This window comes from Cebus imitator, unplaced genomic scaffold (assembly GCF_001604975.1).
Source record: "Cebus imitator isolate Cc_AM_T3 unplaced genomic scaffold, Cebus_imitator-1.0 Scaffold52, whole genome shotgun sequence".
In the NCBI taxonomy this organism is placed as follows: domain Eukaryota; kingdom Metazoa; phylum Chordata; class Mammalia; order Primates; family Cebidae; genus Cebus; species Cebus imitator.
This window is the reverse complement of record NW_016107367.1, coordinates 3781014-3802890: the sequence shown is the minus strand read 5'-3', so window position 1 is coordinate 3802890 and position 21877 is coordinate 3781014. Positions and strand designations below refer to the sequence as shown.

At 54.3% G+C, this 21877-nt stretch overlaps 2 protein-coding genes across 5 annotated transcripts in view; one reads left to right on the top strand and one right to left on the bottom strand.

Moving 5' to 3' along the window:
• The window catches only part of CCDC85C (coiled-coil domain containing 85C), an 89944-nt gene extending 85618 nt beyond the window's left edge, over window positions 1-4326 (bottom strand). Inside the window, exon 1 of one of the 4 annotated variants that reach the window (XM_037738341.1) lies at window positions 3263-4326. In XM_037738341.1, coding sequence (XP_037594269.1) covers window positions 3263-4055 — 793 coding nt within the window. In that variant the 5' untranslated portion in view covers window positions 4056-4326. The remainder of the gene's footprint in view (window positions 1-3262) is intronic. The other 3 variants (XM_037738342.1, XM_017528152.2, XM_017528151.2) reach the window with 3 other exon arrangements.
• Window positions 4327-4445: 119 nt separating this feature from the next.
• HHIPL1 (HHIP like 1) overlaps window positions 4446-21877 on the top strand; it is a 74951-nt gene continuing 57519 nt past the window's right edge. The window contains exon 1 of the mRNA XM_037738340.1: window positions 4446-4710. Coding sequence (XP_037594268.1) covers window positions 4705-4710 — 6 coding nt within the window. The 5' untranslated portion in view covers window positions 4446-4704. The remainder of the gene's footprint in view (window positions 4711-21877) is intronic.

Here is a 21877-nt window from a genome sequence, read left to right as displayed (position 1 = left end):
AAAAAAAAAAAAAAAAAAAAAAAAAGCCAGCCAAGGAGAAAAGCCTATTTGCATGTGCATAACCAGGCCTGCCAGGCCAGCCTCAGCCAGGGGCTGCCTTGCATACAGATGGGCCACCTCCCACCTCAACCACTGGAGTCCTCCCAGGGCACCCAGCCGGGCTGCAACTGCCACCAGCTCCCCAGAAAGGACGGTAGGGCCACTGTCCCCACTAGCTCATCAGCAAATGTGTCCACACAAGGGGCTTGGATGCAAAATTCAGGTGAGCAGTCCAAACAGCCAGCAGTTTTGAAGAGGAAACCAAGGTCTGTTGGGTGAACCCCCAAGGACTGTACAGCAGGCAAAACTTACTGTGTGTAGATCCTGACCACACTCAACCTTGTGTAGATAATGGGGCACTGTGGGTTCTGTCCACCTTACAGAAGAGGCACAGAGTGGGGCTTGGCCAGTTAATAGCTTGCCCAATATACATGGAGGAGCTGAGATTCAGACTGAAGTCAGCCTCGGCCTCTGGGTAATGGGGTTATCAGCCATCTGCTCAATGGTCACCGATAAGGAAGTGACACTTCCCAGCATGGGAGAAAGAGGGCAAACCTGGGTCAGGAATCAAGAATAGGGAGTCACCAGTGTCCCCTGATTAACAGTAACAGCAAACATGACAACAGGCTAAAAGCACAACAGTTTTAGACCCATACCCTGAACGGGAGATGATCCCGGCAGCAAACCCACCCAGGACAGACACTGCCAGTCAGCCACCTTCCCAGGCAAGGCTAGGAGGCCCTCTAAGCCTTGCTTAGAGGGACAATACTGCTTCCCCAGGGTTCCTGGGAGGAGCTAAGACCAAGCATAGAAGGCGCAGGCCTGGTGTGTGACCCCACTTTAGACACCACCCAGACCCGTTATCTCCTTCAGCTCAGGGGCAATCTTTGCTCAACTTAAAGCTACACGTCTCAGGATAGAAAAGCCTGCTTTCACTAGGCAAGGTGGCTCATGCCTCTAATCACAGCTACTCGGGAGGCTGAGCTGGGAGGATCACTTAAGCCTGGGAGGCTGAGGCTGTAGTGAGCCATGAGTGTGCCACTGTACTCCAGCCTGTGTGACAGAGTGACACCCTAGTTCGAAAAAAAAGGAAAAGCTCAGTTTTCAAGAGAAGGACCTTTCCTGGTTCCAAGCATTCTGTTTATATTAGTGGGACAACCTCTCAAGGCCACACGTGGCTTTAAGAAACAAAACTGCATAAGAAGAATTCCTTCTGTAACTGAAATTAATAATAATAATGCTGAATTTTCATTTTACCCCAAAGCAAAGGTTTGCTGCCACATCTGCAGCAGTCCTGTGCTAAGCGGACCTGGGAGAGGATGGGTTCTGTGGAAAACCCTATACTTCACCCCCCACTGGCCCCCAGTGGGGCAGAAAACTCTGTCCAGCCTGGTCCTCCACTCCTGCATTATTCACTGTCGCAGCTGCCACGCTGAGCCAGGCTGAGCCAGATCAGGTGCATCTCCTGGCCCAAAACACAACAGAGCCTTTCCTGCAAGTAGGCTCTGAACACTCCAGCCCTCCAGTGTCCTGCAGAGAGGCACTCTAGCCAAGTGTCATTGATGACGCAGCTAAAAACCAGAAACATTTCATTTTCCAGCCATGAGACTGCAGCAATTTGCTCCTTTGTACTGCACTTGGGGAAACTGAGGCCCAGATAACTGACCCTTCAAAAGGATGGTGAGGTCAAAGAGACTGAGGTGCTCTAAACAGCTCCAACAAATTAAACCACCAGAACTTGCCCTAGTCACACTGGCCTGAAACAGCCCGCAGTGGGAGGTGGGGGTGGATACAGTGTTACAAAGAGAAACCCGAGTTGTAGCCATAGATTGCTAATCAGTAACAAAATATCCCTCTAAACCCAGTCCTGCCCTGAACCTACAGACCCAGGATGGTAAATAAAGGAAAAATATGCTGCACTGCCCCCTGCCCCAGCTCCACGGGTACGGTTCCCACCCCAGCCCCCACCCCAACACGCCTGCAGAGGCCACTTGGCCACCAAACCAAGGAGAAAACAGCCCTCCCCAGCTCAGGCTGAGGGGTTCTGGGGAGGGAAGAGACTTTCTCTGAATTAGGAAAGGCTTTAAAAGGAACCAGAAAGGACTGTTGATTCTCCATCATCAGGCAAAAAGTTCAGGCAGCTGCAACTACCACCAGAACTAGAAGCCAAGCTACCAAAAGTGTGAATACCAGGGAGGCCCCAGATCCTCCGCAGGGACCAGAAAGCCCGCAGGCAGGCAGCAGCAGGACTGGGCAGGGGGCTGGGAGGGGGCGCAGGCGGCAGGATCCCACAGCCCCAAGCTGGGGCTACCCTCTGCACTGGGCGCAGCAGGAACATGGGCATGGAAGACAGCCGCTGAGTTTTCCAGAGACCAAAGGTCCTCCCACCCACACCCTGGTCGCAGACGACCACGGCACTTCCTGTAAGGCGATCAACAGTTTACAAATCCCTTCAGAAGGTTTATCTCCGCCTCAAACCCATGAGGCAGAGGTCATCATCTCCATTTTACAGACAAAGAAACTGAGGCACGCAGAGGAGAAAAGTTAGGATCCGTTCCAAATACATCTCCCTAGGAAAAGTCTTAGAGCCTTGGCTGAGAAAGGTCCTGGGACCAGAAGGGCAGAATTTATGGCAAACCAGAAAGGTTCTTTGCCTCAGGCCTCTTCCCAGGTGCCTCTGGGTCTCAAGGCGGCTGCCTGTGCTCCTTCCCAATCCCCACGCCTTACTGCAGAACTCCAGCCACTGCGCACACGTGGACACTGTTTGGTTTGGAGGACACCTGTTGCTGCAAGAGGGGAAATTCACTTGCGCTCAAGGGGCCTTGTATTCTTTTCTGTTTAGAACTTTCCGCTGCTGGGCAAGGATTTCTAAGGCTGGGATGAGGCGCCCACCGCCAGCCCAGCAGTGCCAGACGCTAATTTTGGCAACTACGCCTGAGGGAAATTTTACTGGGACCGGACCGGCTGCAGGTTCTGAGCTGGACAGAAACACGCTTCACCACTGGAATGGCCCACCACCGCCCAAAGCCGAACTTCGGGTGGGTGCGGGATCCCCTGGCCCAGGATCCATGACAGCTGGAGAAGGGGTCTGGAGTGGCGGCTGCACGAGTGGGACGGCCGGGGACCACATCCTCTCGTCACGCCTGGGCCCAGCCTTCATCTCAGGCTGGCGAAGGGGCTGCAGCCCGGGAAACCCGCGCCGCCCGGCCCCTGCAGTCCTTACCGTGCAGGCCGTTGGGGATGCTGCGGTGGTGCGGCGGCGCCGACAGGTCGTCCAGGGACCGACGTGTGGCTCCTGCCTTGCCGTCGGGGGCCTTGTGCGGCCCGGGGGGCAGCAGCGGGGGTGGGACGTGGTGGTGGTGGTCCGGGCTGCCGCCGCTGCCCGCACTGGACGTACTGCTGCCGTCGCCCACGTCGCGGGCCCCCGCGCCCGGCGCGCCACCAGCCAGGGGCCCGCTCAGGCTGGCCTGGCTGTCGATGGAGCTGCGGGAGCCGGCGCCGCCGCCGCCGCTCCCTCCGCCGCCCGCACCCCCCGCCGCCGCCAGTGCCGCGCGCTCCTCGTCCAGCAGCAGCACCAGTTCCTTGAGCTCCAGGTTCTCGCGCAGCAGGGCCTCCTGGCGCGCTTCGAGCTCGCGCAGCTTCTGCTGCGAGCGGGCCACCTCGTGCCACACGGCGCCGGCCGCGTGGCGCCCGAAGCGCTGCCACTCGCGCGCCAGCTTGCGCCCCTTCTGCCGGTCGTCGTCGAGGAAGCAACAGAGCTCGCGCAGCTCCTGGTTGTCGTCCTGCAGCCGCTGGTTCACGTCCTTGAGGCCGCGGATCTCCAGCAGGTGTTGCTGCAGCCGCCGGTTCACGTCGCGCATCAGGCCGCCGTGCTCCAGCATGAGGCCCACCTTCTCGCCCTCCGCGCGCCGCAGCCGCCGCGCCAGCTCCTCCTTGCTCCAGCGCAGCAGCTCCTCGTCCGGCACCTGGCTCAGCTCCTCCGACGCCGCCGCCGCCGTCGCTGCGGGCTTCGCCATGGCGGGGCCGTCACCGCGGCATCGCCCTCGCCCTCGCCCGGCCGGCGCTCCCAGCGCCGGGGCTCCGCTGGGCCGGTCCGCGTGCGGGCGGGGGGCGGCCGGGGGCGCGTGCGGCCCGCCCCACGCCGCCTCGCGCGCCCTCTCGCCGCGCCCGCCGGGGCTGCCCGGGATCCCGCGCGCCTCGGGGCTGAGCGAGCGGAGGCGGCTGCTGCGTCGGCGGCCAAGGTGCCGGGCTCTCTCCCCGCTGTGGAGAGGCAGGCGGAGGCCCGCCCCCGGCCCCGCTCCCGGAGGCCCCGCCGCCCCGCCCACTGCGGGCGGGGAGTGGGCGGGGATCCAAGGCCCGACCCCGCCCCCGAGGGCGACTGGGGAGCCGAGGAGCGGCCCCCGCCGTCCCTCCGCGGGGTGCGCCCGCCCGGCCGGAGCCCTCTCAGAGGCGCGTTCCGGCTGCGGTCCCGCCCTCCAGCCCGTGCGATTGGGCCGCTCCGGGGGTGTGCGGGAGGGGCGGGGCGCGCGCGGGGGAGTCGCGGCAGTGGTACGGTCCATCCGCGGGGTTTCCGACCCCCGCCCGCAGCCGGCTCCCGGCGGTTCAAGTTTCTGCGCCCGGAGGACGCGGCCTTGGCCAATCCCAGGGCTACAGGGCGCTTTTAAAATGCAGGTACGGCTGCAGGGAGGGGGACGGTGGGAAAGGTAGGGCCGGGCTTCCCTTAAAGGCGACGCGCGGAAATGGCAGTCGAGCCCCCTTCCCCGGCCCGCGTCCCCCGCCCTCCTCCCTTTCCCCAGATAAACAAATACCCATGATCTGGGCGACGGCGCCCCTTCCCCCTCCCGGGGGCACCAGAGTTCAGGGCAGCCTGAGACACCGCGAACAATAGGACTGTGACTGGGGGGTCGCTCTCCCCCGCGGCAGGACGGCTCTTTGTCCCCTTCCCTGCCCCCAGGCTCCTCCGCCCCCGTCTCCACCCGGGTCCCCTGCCGGAGCGCGCGGCGGGGCTGCGTCTCCACTCCCAGCCCAGGGCTGAGCCGACCTCCGGCGTCCTCGCCCCGACAGGGCCAGGGCCTTGCCAGCCGCGTCCCGCAGCTCGGTGTCCGTACTCTCTGCCCCGATGGGGCGAGGGCTCCGGGAACCTCCACGTGCCCGAAGCGGCGCTCGGAGCCCCACTCCCCCTCCTCCCACTCGACCGCTAAATCCCTGGGATTCGGGAGATAATCTGCGATTCGCGGGGTGGAAACCACTGAGAAGGGTGGGAAGGTCTCCCACCGGGGCCTGAAAGCTGGGATCCGGGGGCGCCGAGCCGGCGTCAGAACTCCCTCCCCACCGGCGGCCTCGCCGGACCCCCGGGCTTCCCACTGCCTGTAAGTCTGTGTTGTTATCCTCTGGTCCCCAAAGCGCTTTTACGGCGCGTCTGCCGCCAGCGGGCTGAGGGGGGTGTCCCTCCCCCGGAACCTGCAACGAGATCAAACCCGCGCACGCGACAGTGAGCGGCCCACGGCCTGGAGCGCGCGCCCGCGCAGCAGCTGATGCCCCATTTACAGTTGCTAAGCCGTTCATTCAGCTGTGTACTCGACGCCTACTCGCGCGGGGCCTGCTCCAGCCCCGGGGGATTCTGCAGGGCTCGAACAGCAGAGGCCACTGCCCTCTGCGGGGAACTTGGCGTTCTGGGAGCAGGAGGGGGAGAAGACAGAGGAACTAGATCACGAGGAGACTGCCTTATGTGTTGTGCGGGGCATTCAGTCGAACTGCTGTCACAGAAAACATAATCAGTTACTTTAGATCCCGCGGTCAGGGAGGGATTCAGGAGGCACAGCTAAGCTGAAGTGTGATTGGGAAGGTACAAAGATAAGGGGAAAGGGAAGCCAGGCGGCGCAACAGCCGTGCAAGGCCCTAGGGCTGGCCTGTTAGGGGCCTGTTCCAGGGGGCCAATGGGTCTGGGGGTGGGCCAGGGAAGAGGCGTGAGAGATGAGGTCAGAGGTCATAGGGGCCAGATCATGATTCCAAGGCATGCTGAGGAGGCAGTGGGGGTTTTAGCAGAGAAGCAACATGACCTGGTTTATCTTTTTTTTTTTTGTTTTTTTGTTTTTTGGAGATGGAGTCTTGCTCTGTCCCCAGGCTGGAGTGTAATGGCAAGATCCCCGCTCACTGCAACCTCTGCCTCCTGAGTTCAAACGATTCTCCTGCCTCAGCCTTCCCAGTAGCTGGGACTACAGGTGCCCGCTACCAGGCCTGGCTAATTTTTAGTAGAGATGGGGTTTCACCATACTGACTAGGCTGGTCTTTTAACTCCTGACCTTGTGATCCTCCTGCCTGGGCCTCCCAAAGTAGTGGGATTACAGGCATGAGCCACCGCGCCCGGCCTAGTTTACCTTTTAAGAGGCTCACCCTGGCCCGTGTGTGGAGAATAGATGGGGGGAGTACACAGAGAGGTCCAGATTCAATATCTCATCTCCCACCTGCTTGCTGCTCGCCCCTCTCCATACAGATGGTCAGGAGAGGGTGGTGGGGAGAGGATGGGCAGAGCACAGCTTCCAGGGTTAAACCCAGAGGTGCTGAGGGTCTCCCAGGCTCTGCCCAAGTGAGCCAGTCCCTGAGGGGAGGGGACATCCTCCCCTCTGAGGCACTGCTCTGCTGGCCCAGCACAGCTCAGTTTGGGTTTAGAAAGGGAGGGACTTTCAGCTTCTGCGGTGGGGAGCCCAGGGTCTGTCTTTACCCCCAGGAAGCCACATTAACTTCAAGGAGCTCCTTGCAGGCCCCCTGCAGAATGAAACCTGTACACAGAGTTGCTCCTGGGAGATCGAAGGGTAAACGCTGAGTACACCGCAGGAAAAACCCACTGGCTCACCAGGAAAGTTGCTGAGAGAGCACTGTCCCTGGTGAGAAGCCCCTCCCCATCCGTGCTTGGCCCCAGGTGGTTCCTGGAGCTTCTTATCTCTGCCCCCTGACCCTCCAGGGCTGGCAGCTTCCGCTGAACTTCCAAGAAAAAAACGAAGCCTCTATCTAGATGGGGTTTGTTTGCATCATCTACACACTGTGTGGACCAAGGATCAAGATTCCCCTGTGGAGTCTGATAGCTTTGCTTACATCCTCAGGGTAGAACAAAGACAAGGTGCTAGTGGTGGTGTCACTGGGTGGCTTAAGGGGGGGTCTCTCTGCTTCCTACACCAGGGCTGGGAATTCTTGGGCAGCACAGCATGGGACAGAGGAGGTGAGAGGCCCAGGGCTGAAACAGGGTCCTGAAGGCCCAGGCCAGAGCCCCCTCCCTGAGGGCTCATATCTCAGGGTCCAGCAGTGGGTGCCACGCCCCCTAGAGTACTCACAGCCCAACAGAACCAGGATCCCAAAATATCATGTGACTGCCTTTTCTTTTCTTTTTTCTTTTTTTTTTTTTTTGAGACAGGGTCTCACTCTGTCTCTCTGGCTGGAGTGCAGTGGCACAATCTGGCTCAGTGCAGCCTCAGCCTCCAGGCTCAAGAGATCCTCCCGCCTCAGCCTCCTGAGTAGCTAGGATCACCACTATGCCTGGCTAATTCCACCCCCCCCACACACACACACACACCCCACCCCCGTAGAGACAGGATCTCACTATGTTTCCCAGGCTGGTCTCAAACTCCTGGGCACACGCGATCCCAACCTCCTGCCTCAATGACTTTGCTTTTTAAGCCCCTTGGTCATGACAACTCTGCTTTGTTATGAAAACAGTAAAAGCAAATCATGGTGCTCTCACACAGTCATACTCTAGATGCCCAGGAAAAGTCGTTGTGAGTCTTTTAAAAAATAAAGGTGCCTCACCAACATTCCCCCCATACCCCTTTTTTAAAGAATCTCTCAGGATGTGTGTGTTCATTTAGAGCCACATGCATTTGTGAGAGCCAGCTGGGGCTGAGACCAGGTACGCTAACACGTGGTAGATGCTAACACGTGGTAGACAAAATACTCCAAAACCTAGGGTCCGTAGGGGGCTGCTGGTGCAAGCTGGTGACAAGCAGAGTGTGCCCCCCGCTTTCAGTGGGAATAGGCTTCTTTATTATTTTCTGTGGCTGGGGCTCTGAGCTCCAGCCCCAGAGGCAGTACCATTTGGTGTTTGCTGAGTGAATGTCAGACCTCTCAGTGTATGACAGATTGAATTTGAGGCCTTCATTTTGAAGGTGAGGAAAACAGAGCCCTGGAAGGGAGATGCCTGGCCCAAGATCACTTTCATTCATTAGCACACTGAACATAGAGGAAATCTATGAGTATATATGCATTTATGCACAAACACATTTAAATTGGCATGTATATAGGCATTGCAATGCATTGTGGTAAGTACTGCAAACGAGAATGGGCAGGAACACATCATTACAGAGTATCTCAGGCACTGGGAGTAGCTTCCTAGAGGAGATGAATCTTGAAGGCGTTTGTCATATTGTGGGTGGGGAGGACGCTCAGGTGGAGGAAACAGTACAAGCAAAGGCCTAGAGGTGAGCAGGTGAGGGGTGTGGAGAGACGCAGTCACACATCTGGGGTGTCCAGGAGGGAACAGCAGGGCAGGGTAAGTCAGGAAGAGGTTGAGCGATGGATCTGAGTGGAGAAGGGCCTTGTAAGCCTCAGAAGGAAGCTAGGCCTTTCCCTGGGGGCTCTGATAGCCAATAATAATAGCGATGACAACAGCAATGACCAACACCACCTGCCACTTATCCTGGACCCAGTAAATGCCAAGGATTCTAACCTGCCCTCTTTGGAGGGTTATCTTATACCTATGTAAAGTGTCATTAGCCCTTCAAGGATTGAACGTGGGTTCTTGTCGACTGGTTGTTTGCCTCCACAAAGCTCAGGTCATTGGGCGTGAATTTACAGGCAGTGTTCAGAGGCTTGTGGACACTCACGGACTCTGGTGTGGTCAACAGAGTGTTTGGTGGTAGCTGAATCTGTTTTGGGACAGTGAGGGGATAGCAGCTGGTCACATCTGGGCCAGACTATGAGGTATCATCCTGAAAGGCTACCCAGCAGCAAGAAGCCAAGGTCCACTGAAAAGTGGTTAAGTGTCACTAATATGGACAGCGTTGACTGTGCCCTTTCTAGGTACCCAGCATGTGCTAGAGTTTCACAGATTGCCTCACTGAATCCTCACTGATGCAGTAAGAACGCTCTGTTCCCATTTTACAGAGTAGGAAACTGAGGCTCACACAGGCTAAGTCACTTGCCCAAGGTCACGTGGCTAGCAAGTGGCTGAACCAGGATTTGAACCCAGAACCATATGAGCTCGGGAGCATACCTGACCCCATAGACTACTCTCTCCCGTACCTCAGTTTCCCTTCTCAAGGAGGAGGAATGGAGGGGATGCTCTGTGATGTCTCTTCCACTGTGACTCTGGTTCTGTGACGCTGGGTGTCTCAAGGCACATGAACCCATTTCCTGCCACTTTTCCACATTGTGACCAAGCCTCAGTGACTCTGGCGCCTCTGGATGGCACCTGTGGTCAGAGCTTTCCGGCTATTTCTGCTGATAGATCACTGCATGTCATTAGCTCAGTCTCCCGGCAACTCCATCACTATCTTGCTGGGTAGCCCTAGGCCAGTCCTTTACCCTCTCAGAGCCCCAGTTTTCTCATCCAAGCCTTTCCTGACAAAGCTAGTGTGAAGCACCTGACAGAGCTCATGCAACGTTCCGGGGAAGGGAGCCGTGCTTCCTCTCCCATCCTCTGCACCAGGACTCTTGCCATGAGGATATTTATACCCATTTTCCAGAGGCAAACACTGAGGTCCAGTGAAACAGGATTGTCCTGGAAACCCCATGCTTGCCCCTGGCAAACTGGGCTACAAAGGATTCTGAGTATGGCCCTGGGCTGCCACCTTCTTCCTTTTCAGGTGGGTCGAGCCCAGAATATGGGGATACTCAAGAACACAGAGTTGAGAGGTCATGTGTCTCAACTCCCACGTTTATAGTGGGGAGACTGCATGAAGCTGGGACTACCAGTTTGCCTAGATGTTGGGCCCCTGGGAGCAGCAGTGAGAGGGCGAGGGGAGGATGGGTTCCTTCACTGCCACAGTTAACCAGTGTTCCTTTCTGGAGCACAGGACGGCTGCCTAGAACCTCTGCTGTTGCAGGGCGCTGGGTGAAGCCGAAGCCCAAAGGGCCTCACGTGTTGGCAAAAAGCCTCAAGTATAAGCTGATGGCAGTGGGGAGCCACAGGAAGGCTTATAGCAGAAGAGAGATCTGGCCAGACTTGTGTGTGTGATTAGAGAGCATCCAACAGGAGGTTTCAGGGGATGGCCCACCGAGGCCAGCAGACAGCGAGAAGGCTTCGAAGCCAGGCAGGCCAGAGCCAGAGCCAAGTGGGAATAGAAATAAAGAGACGGATGGGGTCTGTCAGCATCTGAACTCCTCCCTTTCCATGACTTCCCAGCCAGAGCCATGGAAATTCCCCTCCCGCTTCAGCTGCCAGCATCTCCTCACACCATCGCCTGATGGAACAAGCTAAGAGGGAGGCTCAACATGCAGGGGAAACAGAGTCAGGGGAGTTCTTCGGAGGGCTGGCTATCACCTCAATGCACTTAACATTACTGTTATGATGAACTGCTTCATATTAAAAAGAACACTAAGAAACATATGCCTGGGAGCCCACTGCCCAGACTAAAGAATCACTACTTCTGCTTCTGATGCTCCTGCAGTCCCTCCTGCTCAAAGGTCCCGGCCTTCCCTGACCCCAGGGTATCCAGGAACCTCAATGTTATGTTGGTAATTCCTGTGCTTTCAGCTTACCGTATTTCTCCCTTATAAAATAGTGTTTGGACAAGGCATGGTGGTTCACGCCTGTAATCCCAGCACTTTAGGAGGCCGAGGTAGGCAGATCACTTGAGGTCAGAAGTTTGAGGCCAGCCTGGCCAACATAGCAAAACCCCCATCTCCACCCAAAATACAAAAATTAGCTGGGTGTGGTGGCAGGTGCCTGTAATCCCAGCTACTGAGGAGGCTGAGGCAGGAGAATGGGTTGAACCTGGGAGGCAGAGGTTGCAGTGAGCAGAGATCACACCACTGCACTCCAGCCTGGATGACAGAGCAAGACTCCATCTCAAAAAAAAAAAAAGATAATGTGTCCATGCACAGTGGCTCACGCCTGTAATCCCAGCACTTTGGGAGGCCAAGGTGGGAGGATCACAAGGTCAAGACATGGAGACCATCCTGGTCAACACGGTGAAACCCTGTCTCTACTAAAAATATGAAAATTAGCCGGGCGTGGTGGCACAAGCCTGGAATGCCAGCTACTCAGGAGGCTGAGGCAGGAGAATCGCTTGAACCCGGGAGGTGGAAGTTGCAGTGAGCCAAGATCACACCACTACACTCCGGCCTGGTGACACAGCAAGACTCCATCTCAAAAAAAAAAAAAAGGAAAAAGGATAATGTTTGATTTTGCATGCTTTGAACATGATACTTGATACATGAACACATGATACTTCATGTGTTTATTTGCAGTATGCTTCTGCATTCACTGTGTTGGCACGTAGCTGGAGTTCATTCATTTTCAGAGGCCTCTAGCAAGATTGCTCACCCTCAGCATGGTTGTGAGGGGCTATCCTGTGCAATGCAGGGCGTTCACCAGCAGCCCTGGCCTGCACGCATTCCGTGGGAGTAGCACTCCTGCCACCATATTTAAAAATTAAAAATACAAGGGCCGGGCGTGGTGGCTCAAGCCTGCAATCCCAGCACTTTGGGAGGCTGAGGCGGATGGATCACGAGGTCAAGAGATTGAGACTATCCTGGTCAACACGGTGAAACGCCGTCTCTACTAAAAAAAATACAAAAAATTAGCTGGGCATGGTGGCGCGTGCCTGTAGTCCCAGCTACTCAGGAGGCTGAGGCAGGAGAATTGCCTGAACCCAGGAGGCGGAGGTTGCGGTGAGCCGAGATCGCGCCATTGCACTCCAGCCTGGGTAACAAGAGCGAAACTCCGTCCCAAAAAAAAAAAAAAAATTAAAAATATTTTCACACATTGACGAATTGCCCTTGGCTAAGAACCGCTGCTATCTTAGATCCATTGCACGCATATTTTACCTTTACTTTTCTCCTGTTGAAGGACATTTGTTTGGTGATGTCTGAGGTTGTCACTCTGGTGGGCAAAGTTGTTTGTATTTTCCTTAACTAGCTTTGTCTTTCTTTTCTTTCTTTTTTTTTTTGAGATGGGGTCTCACTCCCCCAGGCTGGAGTGAAATGGCATGGTCTCAGCTCACTGCAACCTCCACCTCCCAGGTTCAAGCAATTGTCCTGCCTCAGCCTCCTGAGTAGCTGGGATTACAGGTGTGTGCCAGCACGCCCAGTTAATTTTTGTATTTTTATAGAGACGGGGTTTCACCCTGTTGGCCAGGCTGATCTTGAACTCCTGACCTCAGGTGATCCGCCCGCCTCAGCCTCCCAAAGTGCTGGGATTACAGGTGTGAGCCACCTGAGCCACCGTGCCTGGCCTGCTTTGTCTTTCTTGAGGCTCTGTATTAGTTCATTCTCACCTGCTGTGAAGAAATATCCAACACTGGGTAATTTACAAAAGAAAGATGTTTGGTTGACTCACAGTTCCACATCGTGGGGAAGCCTCAGGAAACTTAACAGTTACAGTGGCAGGAGAGAGAACAAGAGCCCAGCGATGGGGAGAGCCCCCTATAAAACCATCAGATCTCGTAAGAACTCACTAACTATAAGGGAAACCACCCCTATGATTCAACTATCTCCACCTTGCCCACCCTTGATACGTGGGGATTACTACAATTCAAGGTGAGATGTGGAGGAACAGCCAAACCATATCAGGCTCTCAGGCTCTCAAAGCACGAGAGAAGCCCAAGCCAAATTTCATCCTGGAGCTGCCCCAAGCATTAGGAAGAAAAACCAGAAGAAGAGGAAGCAGCACAGCAGGTTGACTCACTTGGGATTTAATTGAAGTGTTTGTATTAATCAAAGTGATGCTTTCACACGTACACAAATACAATGCAACATGATTTATGCTACTTATAAGATAATTACGGGGTTTACATCAAGTGACAAGTTCCAGGCCCCAGACACATGGTCTTTCTTTGAGCCCAGCTGTGTACTTCTGAAACTGTTGCTCCACTGTGCTGGGAGTGGGGAGGCTCAGGCCCATGAGTGATGTGGGGGTATTTCTGCCTCTTCCACAGCTGTGCACTCCTGGAGGATTAAGCCTCCTTTTCCTCTGGGACCCTCAGTGCCTGGCCCCAGGGGTGCCGTAGGACACCCTGCAACTGCCCCCTCTGGATCAGGTACCTCCAGCCCCCTCCTCCCAGCCTCTGAATGGCATGCATAGTACTGCCCTAGGCCTGAGGCCTACAACCCAGAGAGCCACGCCCCCTGGCCCTGCCCTGCCCACCACAGAGATCTGAGACCAATTTCCTCCGGTGCCTGAATATTTCATGCAGTGAGGGTGGAATGAGTCCCGAAGACCTTAATTGTTAATGTGGCTTCTGCTGGCTGCAGGCCCAGCCCTCCCAGCCCCCTCCTGTGTGGTACAACAGCAGTAACAGTAATTCCTTGTACACCCCAGGCCTTTTCCTGACCTGCCCTGGGTGAGGCTGGACTGAGATGGAGTTGTCCCAGGAGCCTCAGCTGGCCAGAGAGAAGTGGTGACATGAGTAACTATAGCAACCAGACCAGGAGGCCCACTGTTCCCCCATACCAAACTTCTTTTTGTTTTTTAGTTGTTTTTTTCTTTTAAATAAGCCTTATAATTTTATCTTTGACACTCCATGCATGTGGGTTTTTTAATTTTTTTTTAGGCAGAATCTCACCCAGGCTGGAGTGCAGTGATGCCATCTCAACTCACTACAGCATCAACCTCCTGGGCTCAAGCAGTTCTCCCGCTTCAGCTTCCTGAATATCTAGGACTGCAGGTGCACAACCCCATACCCAGCTAATTTTTATATTTTTTCTAGAGGCTGGTCTGGAACTCCTGGGCTCGAGCAATCTGCCACCTCAGTCTCCCCAAGTGCTGGGATTATAGGTGTGAGCCACCTCACCAAGCCGGAATGTGTTTTTAAATTTAAGGTTCTAGGCTGCACACAGTGATTCATGCCTGTAATTCCGGCACTTGGAGAGGCTGAGGTGGGCAGATCACTTGAGGTCAGGAGTTCGAGACCAGCCTGGCTAATATGGTGAAACCCCATCTCTACTAAAAATACAAAAAAATTAGCCGGGCGCAGTGGTGCACGCCTATAATCCCAGCTACTCCAGAGGCTGAGGCAGGAGAATCACTTGGACCCAAGAGCAGGAGGTTGCAGTGAGCCAAGATCATTCCATTGCATTCCAGCCTGGGCAACAGAGCGAGACTCCATCTCAAAAATAAATAAATAAACAAATAAAATTTAAAGTTCCCAGTATAGAACCTGGGATGTTTGTTGAATAAATAGATGATAAAGGTGGAAGCTGAGTTAAGTAGAAAAACCCCGGATATGGAGTCTGTGTCTCTGGCCTGACCCTTACCAGCAAGGTGGCCCGAGGCAAAGCTGTATACCTTCTCTGAACCTCTGGATGAGGTCCTGGAAATAGGACCATTTCATCCTCCTTGCAAGATGGGAGATAGTCAAGTGACAAGAAAAGGAGGCTTGAACCCCAGGCCACACGGTGAGGTGGGAGGGGCTGTTCTCCTCGGGAAAGGGCTGAGTCCTGTGAGTGCTCCGGAGCCCAGGGTATTCCTGAGCATCTAAAAACCTAACTGAAAAGCCAAGCCTTCTCTCAGGAGCAGCTCGCCGAGCTCAGCCCCGACCCCAGGACACAAAACTCTGCAACGAGGAAGCTCCATCTCAGCACCCTGGACTCACAGAACCCCTGTGGGCAAATCAGGGCCCAAGAAGCAGCTGGTCAGGCTCTCGGAGCAAGGGCAGCAGGTCAGCCCCAGGGCTCTCAGACCCAGTCACCCTTAGAATCACCAGAAAGCGTGTGAAATGCAGATGCTCAGGTCCCACCCCCGACCAAGTCCATCAGAATCTTGGGAGACCGTGATTTAGCAGCCAGAGCTGCTCTGGGCTACGTGAGGTACTTGTTTGCTGGCATCAGGCTGAGCTAGAAGGAGTCACCCCTATTGCTGTGGGACACACCCCTCCCCAAGCATCTGATGTAGAGATCTTTCTCTAAGGTTATCCAGATTCCCCAGATAATCCTCAGATGTGCTACTTGGAATGCATACGTCTAGTGACGGGGAAGGGGACTGACCAGGGTTTCCGGAGTTCAGGATAGCGTTCGCTTAATGCCCTGATTTTTTTGCCCGATATCTAATGGGATAAAATGAAAGGAAAGAAAGTAATAAAGATATAAAATCCAAAAATTCTTTGGGACTCATGGACACAAGTGTCCCAATAAAAAGGGCCAGCAGAGAAGTGAAAAAAAAGACCATATTGGGCACATGATTGCAAAACTTCACAACACCAGGGGTGAGAAAATCCTCAAGCCATGCTGGGTAGAGTGCAGAGAAAGAAACCAGAATAATGTTGACATTTTCAACAGCAAGCCCAGACACTAGAAGGTCATGAAGCATGTCTCAACATTCTGAAGAAAAACTATTTTAGTACTGATGCAGTCCAGTGGGAGGGTAGAGTGAGACATTTTCCAATTAAAAAAATGAAAAATTATTTCCCAGACATCCTTTCTCTAAAATTAAGAATTAAACCAAGAAATAAGACATGAAGCCTGGGCGTGGTGGCTCGAACCTGTAATCCCAGCACTTTGGGAGGCCAAAGGGGGTGGATTGCTTGAGCTCAGGAGTTCAAGACCAGCCTGGGCAACATGGGGAAACCCATCTCTACAAGCAATTTAAAAATTAAGCTGGGTGCAGTGGCTCACACCTGTAATCCCAGCACTTTGGGAGGCTGAGGCAGGTGGATCACGAGGTCATGGGTTCAAGACCAGCCTGACCAATGTGGTGAAACCCCGTTTCTTAAAAAAAAAAAAAATTAAAAAATTCAGCTGGGCTTCATGCATGCCAGTGGTCCCAGCTACTCAGGAGGCTGAGGTGAGAGGATCACTTGAGCCTGGGAGGTGGAAACCACAGTGAGCTGTGATTGCGCCACTGCACCCACTGCCTGGGTGACAGAGTGAGACCCTGTGTCAGAAGGAAAGAAAAGAAAAGAAAAGAAGAAGAAAGAGAGAGGGGAAAGGGAGAGAGGAAAAGAAGGAAGGGAGGGGAAAGGGAGGGAGAGAGAGAAAGAAAAGAAAAAAGAAAAGAGGCCAGGCACGGTGGCTCACGCCTGTAATCCCAGTACTTTGGGAGGCCGAGGCAGGAGTTTGACACCAGCCTGGCCAACGTGGCGAAATCCCATCTCTACTAAAAATACAAAAAATTAGCTGGGTTTGGTGGTGTTCTTCTGTAATCCTAGCTACTTGGAAGGCTGAGGCAGGAGAATTGCTTAAACCTTCGAGGCAGAGGTTGCAGTGAGCCAAGATTGTGCTACTGCACTCTAGCCTGGGCTACAGAGAGACTCCATCTCAAAAAAAAAAAGAGAAAAGAAACAAGACATGAGATTCAGACAACAGGGAAAGGGAAGCCCAGGGTGAGGGCTTTGCAGACAGAAGCAATCAATGCAGATGGAAAAGGAGGCTCCCACAGGAGCTGCCCAAGCTCCTGGATTCCCTGGGGGGGCTTAGCTGTTTGGAGAGGAATATTAGAGCTCTGTAAAAGTTTGGTGAAAAGCCCAGAAAAAAAACCTAGCAAGGAGGCAATTATTAATCCCCAGGGAAACCCAGAAGTCGTACAAGGAAGGAAATCCAATCATAGTCCATAGCATGGCTCAGCCGGCCATAATATTTATATAGAGTCACGTGCTGCCTCATCACGTTTCGGTCAGGGTCACATACACCATGGTGGTCCCATCAGAGACTATTGTGTTCTTACTGTATTTTTCTATGTTTAGACACACAAATTCTTGCCATTGTGTTACAGTTTCCTACAATATTCAGTACAGGCACATGCTGTACGGATTTGTAGCCTAGCAGCAATAGGCTAGACCATCTGGCCTGGGTGCATAGTGGGCTATCCCCTCTAGGATTGTACGCTCCGTGACAAGGACCACATTACCTGATGATGCATTTCCCAGACCATATCCCTGTGGTTAAGTGACATGTAACTGTAACACATCAACAATACTAATTTAACCAAAAATTCTGATGTAGCCACATTGGGAGGATGGGAGAGGAGATCTGTGTGGGGGAGAGGTGGGTACGTAAGTGGCCTGAAGCCTCCTGTCTGTAAGAGAAAGGCAAGCGAGAGTGTCTCAAGCCAGACAGTCAATAAAGAACAGGACAAGTGTGCTGTTTTCAAATATCGAAAAAAGTTGCCTTTGGGAAGTAGGAATTGGGTGGAGAAAGAGAAGGCAGGGACTTTTTTTTATTTGTGTGTGTGTGTGTCTGTGTTTTTAATAAGCCTTATAGTTTTATGTTTGAAACTCTATGCATGTGTTTTTAAATTTAAAAAAAAAAAAAAAGCCTGGCATTGGACCTCTCCTTGCAACAATGGAAGCTGGAGGGCCACAGCACAATCAACTGCCTTTAAAATCTGGGGGAAAAGGATTTCCTGCCTGATTGCATGTTCACAGGAAGGATCAACCTTGCAAACTTTGCAAAAATGCAGGGCCTCAAAATGAAATTTAAGTTTAAACAGACCATAAGGACTGTGCACCTTCTAGGAAGCTTTGGTTACACATGCTGTCGTGGGAGCTGAGAACAACCAGGGAGTGGGCGATCACCCAGGAGGAAGGGTCCTTCCAGGGGCAGGGGGACAGAGAAGTGGGCCCAGAGCAGAAGATGGGGAGCTTAAGGCAAAAGGGAGTAGGTTGCAGAGTGTCAGGGCGTTTGACAGCAGCAGCACTCGGTTTCCAGGAGATCAGATGAAAAATTAAGAAGAGACACATGATACCTTGCAAGTTACAAACAGATGCATTCACTCCGGGGCATACGCAAATAAAACTGTGCAAGAAACCGCCATTGACCACTTCCTTTCACGGAATAACATTTACGCAATCATCATCATAAAACCCTTGACCAGCTGTTAACTTAGAAATGCATAAAGCCCTCTAGAGAGGCTGAGGGAGGGGAGGCGGCAGTGGGAGGGTTTCAGAGAGTTGAAGCCTCATCTGTCACCAAGAGAAAGGAACAGAAATGTCTAGAACTGAAAAATCAAGAAATAGCAACGTAAACATCTTATGAGAAATGTGGAGACTGCAAAGCCAGAAAGAACAACTAAATGTGGAAACGGGTTGCTCTGGGGAGTGGGAAAAGGAGGAAGAGACAGGCAACCATCTCATTTCCTTGCAGGCATTTTGGTGTTACTGGACTGTTTTTACCCTAAGAGCATGCGTTATTTTATTTACAATATAAACATAATTTATTTAAATAGTGATAACCTAGCTCCGGGCTGTGGCGTGTGAAACACGTAAGGAAGGTCAGGAATGTTCCCTGCTGGGAGCCCCCAGAGCAGACCCTCATCAGCAACAGTCCAGGCCCAGGCCACCCTGCTGGAGAAGGAAGCCTGGTCAGCCTGCTTTCCCCAGTCATTTCCAGTTTGGAAAGCACTCTCTGGGCTCTTCCCTCCTCCCATCCTTCCAACAAGCCTGCAAGGTGGGCAAGGATGACTGTACCCATTTTGCCTACGGAAGCTGGGGCTCAGGCATGTGTTGGGGGTCTGTAGCAGATTTATCCCATGGCAGGTACGCCAGTGAAGGCAGACGGAGAACCCAAGAGCAAGAGACAGGCAGTCCCATCTGGAATTTCAGAGCAGGGAGGCACCCTGCCTGGTCCAGGGGCTCCCAGCAGGATGGCTGCAAACCCTTCCCTTGAGTGTACAACGTGTTCTTAGTCACACATCCTACCCTCCATGTCTGTCAGATGGAGCCCTTCTCCAAGCAGGTGGGGGTTGCCCTGGAGAGGGGACACCGCTAGCTACCAAAGAGGAAGGGCTGGCACCAATGGGGGCTGCACAAAGACTACGCATCCTTGGAATCCCAGAACTCTGTCCTGGACACCCACGGGAGAGCTAGTCTGGGAGGTGGCCAGGCTGCCTAGCGGACCATGGAAGGTCCACCTGGGCTGAGGAGCACTGAACTGGTCTCATCCTCGAGAACACTTGGAGATATTGAGCCCCATTAGGAGGGACTCACCCACGGGGTAAAATGCCCAGCTCCCCCATGGACTCCACACTTAGGTCTTCTCTTCGCCTCATGGTTGCCAGGAGGTACCTGAGCTTTGGCTTCCAAGTCCCCTCTGTAGCCTGATGTCCCTAAAGCCTACATCTCCAGCTCTGACCTGTGCAAACAGCCACTGCCTGACGTCCACTCTGGCCTCACCCCCACCCCCAGCTGAAAACCTAACAGTGTCGGCAGGGCCTCTGCCTGGCTTTTCCTTCTTTCTCGAAGATTCTCTGGAACTCAGCTGCTTCCTTCAGGTGCCTCCTCTCCATGGGGTCCTTCCCAATGCCTAGGCCGTGTGGGCACAGAGCAGGGGCTAAGACAGCCCAGGAACACTGCTGGCTCTTGGGGACCCAGGGAGGAAAGAATTGGGAGGGTCGCTAGCACATCTGGTGTGGGGGGCCATGTGCACCTTGGAGCCCACTCCTCTCCGAAGAGGCCGGAGCAGGCCCCGGCTGGGCAGGGGGAGCCGGAGAAGCCCTGCAGAAACCTCCTGCCAGGGCTGGGCACAGCTCTGGGTACTGGTATGTACTCATAGCAGCCTGTGTGGGCTGGAGACTGGGCGGTGAGCGTGAGACAGGGGCTGTGTCATTTGTAATTGGTAGCAGAGCCTCACCGAGCCTTACCATGATCTCACTATCCCTCCCAGCACCCCGGGGGCCAGCCCTGGTGCTGGGGCCATTTTACAGATGCCACAACTAAGACTGAGAGTTTAAATAAATGCATCCTTGAAGCAGCAATGTAAGCAGGGTTTCTCACACCTGCATGATGAAGACTCAGTGGGACTCTTGCTTGCCAGGTCCGCTGCCTAGAGATTGGAGCCACCACCTCTGAGTTCTGGACCTGGTCTGTTTGCCAGTGTCAGGATGCGGGTCAGGCTGGGATGTCCAGGAACCCCAGAGTGCTAAGCCAGGACCTCCGAGCCCCCGCCCTCCATCCTCCCTATTTGCCCGATTTCACAACCAGGTGATATTCAGCTCAGCCGTGGTGCGTGGCTGTTCCCACTGCTGGGCACGGGTTCTATTATACAGAACTCCTATGGGGACGTGTCTGTGCACAGCTTTCCTTTCCTGTTGGATTGTTTCCTTGGGATAAGTTCCCAGAAGTGGGATTCCCAAGTGGAAGGAGGGATATTTTCCCATCCCTGACCCACATCCTTAACAGAGGCTGGCCCCAGGATGAGGATCCGGCCTTTCTCTGGCTTCAAGGAGGGGCAGCAGGCAATCACTGCCTGGCACTTCCGGAGGAAAGTGACAGCCCTGTCCCCTTCCTGTAAGAGCTAATTACGGCTGGATGCGTTCATGGCTGTCAGGTCAGTGAGGGCCCAGGTGACTCGATGCCATCTTTCTGGGACCTGCCTGGATTGCTCAACCAGCCGGTGATGGATTTTTCTCTGTGGAGATCACAGGAAACAAGAAAAGTGTTCCCCAGCTCCCCGGGGAGGCAGGTCTGTCAGCAGCTTTGGGAGAGGGCAGAAAGGAGGCCTTGAAACCCGGTGGCAGATAATCCCTCTGCCCTTCCAGACAACAAAGGGCTTCTGGCCTCTGGCCCCTCCAACCTGCTGGACAGGAATGGCTGGCTGAGGGGCCAGGAGCCTCCCCTCTACCCCTGCCCTCAGCCCTGACCTGGGCCTCTTGCAGGGAGTACCCTCCCCCTTCTTCCTCCCCACCCCACCACTACATCCAGGTCAGGGCCTCCCCCCACCACTAGATCCACCCTCTGAGGGGCACAGGAGGAGGGGTGCCCAGGCTCCTCTTCAAGGAAGCCCCTCCCTCTCCCCAGGCATCGGCCCTTCCTAGCTATAACCACTCAGGTGGGGGAGAGGGTCAGGAGCAGTGAGGGAGGGAAAGGCAGGGGGCGTTGTGAGAGAGTCACTTGTGGGCAGTGGCCTCCCCCTTCCCACAGGAAGGAAGGGCTCTGGGCAGCTGCCTGAGCACAAGGGCCACTCGCCCTCTGCCTGCAGAATATAGGGGGCCAGGCCTCTGGGCAGGGCCCATCTCTGGAGCACTCTGGCCTGTTTTCCTCTGGGGACACTCTCTGAAGGAGCAGTGGGAGTCAGACCTGGAGGCTGGCCCTGCCACTGCCACCGGCTCGCTTCCCCATGAGACAGCTGATTCTCTGAAGGCAGGACTGGGGTCTGCCCTGTCCCAGGCTCAAGGCAGTGAGTTCCCTGTCCCTGGAGATGAACAAGCTAAGAGAGCATGGGCATCTGGCAGAGGCATAGAGGAGGTGCCTACTGTGAGTACCCACCTGAGGTCACCAGCTGACCACAACTTGCCTGCTCTTTATGTTGTGTCCACTTTTTTTTTTTTTTTTTTTTAGATTTTTTTTTTTTTTTTTTTTGAGACAGGGTCTTGTTCTGTCACCCAGACCGAAGTGCAGTGGTGCAATCTCAGCTCATTGTAATCTTGACCTCCCTGGCTCAAACCAACCTCCCACCTCAGCCTCTCAAGTAACTGGGTCTACCATGCCTGGCTGAGTTTTGTAATTTTTGTAGAGGTGGGGTCTCACCATGTTGCTCAGGCTAGTCTTGAACTCCTGGGCTCAGGTGATAGTTCACTGCAGGCACAGAAGCCACGCTCTGTCCTCACCACTCCACTGCTGCTGTTCAGCTGGCGATGGCCCTCTCTGGTCTTGAGGCAACTGGGATGTCTGTTCCTGGGTGGAACACGGGGCTTTTT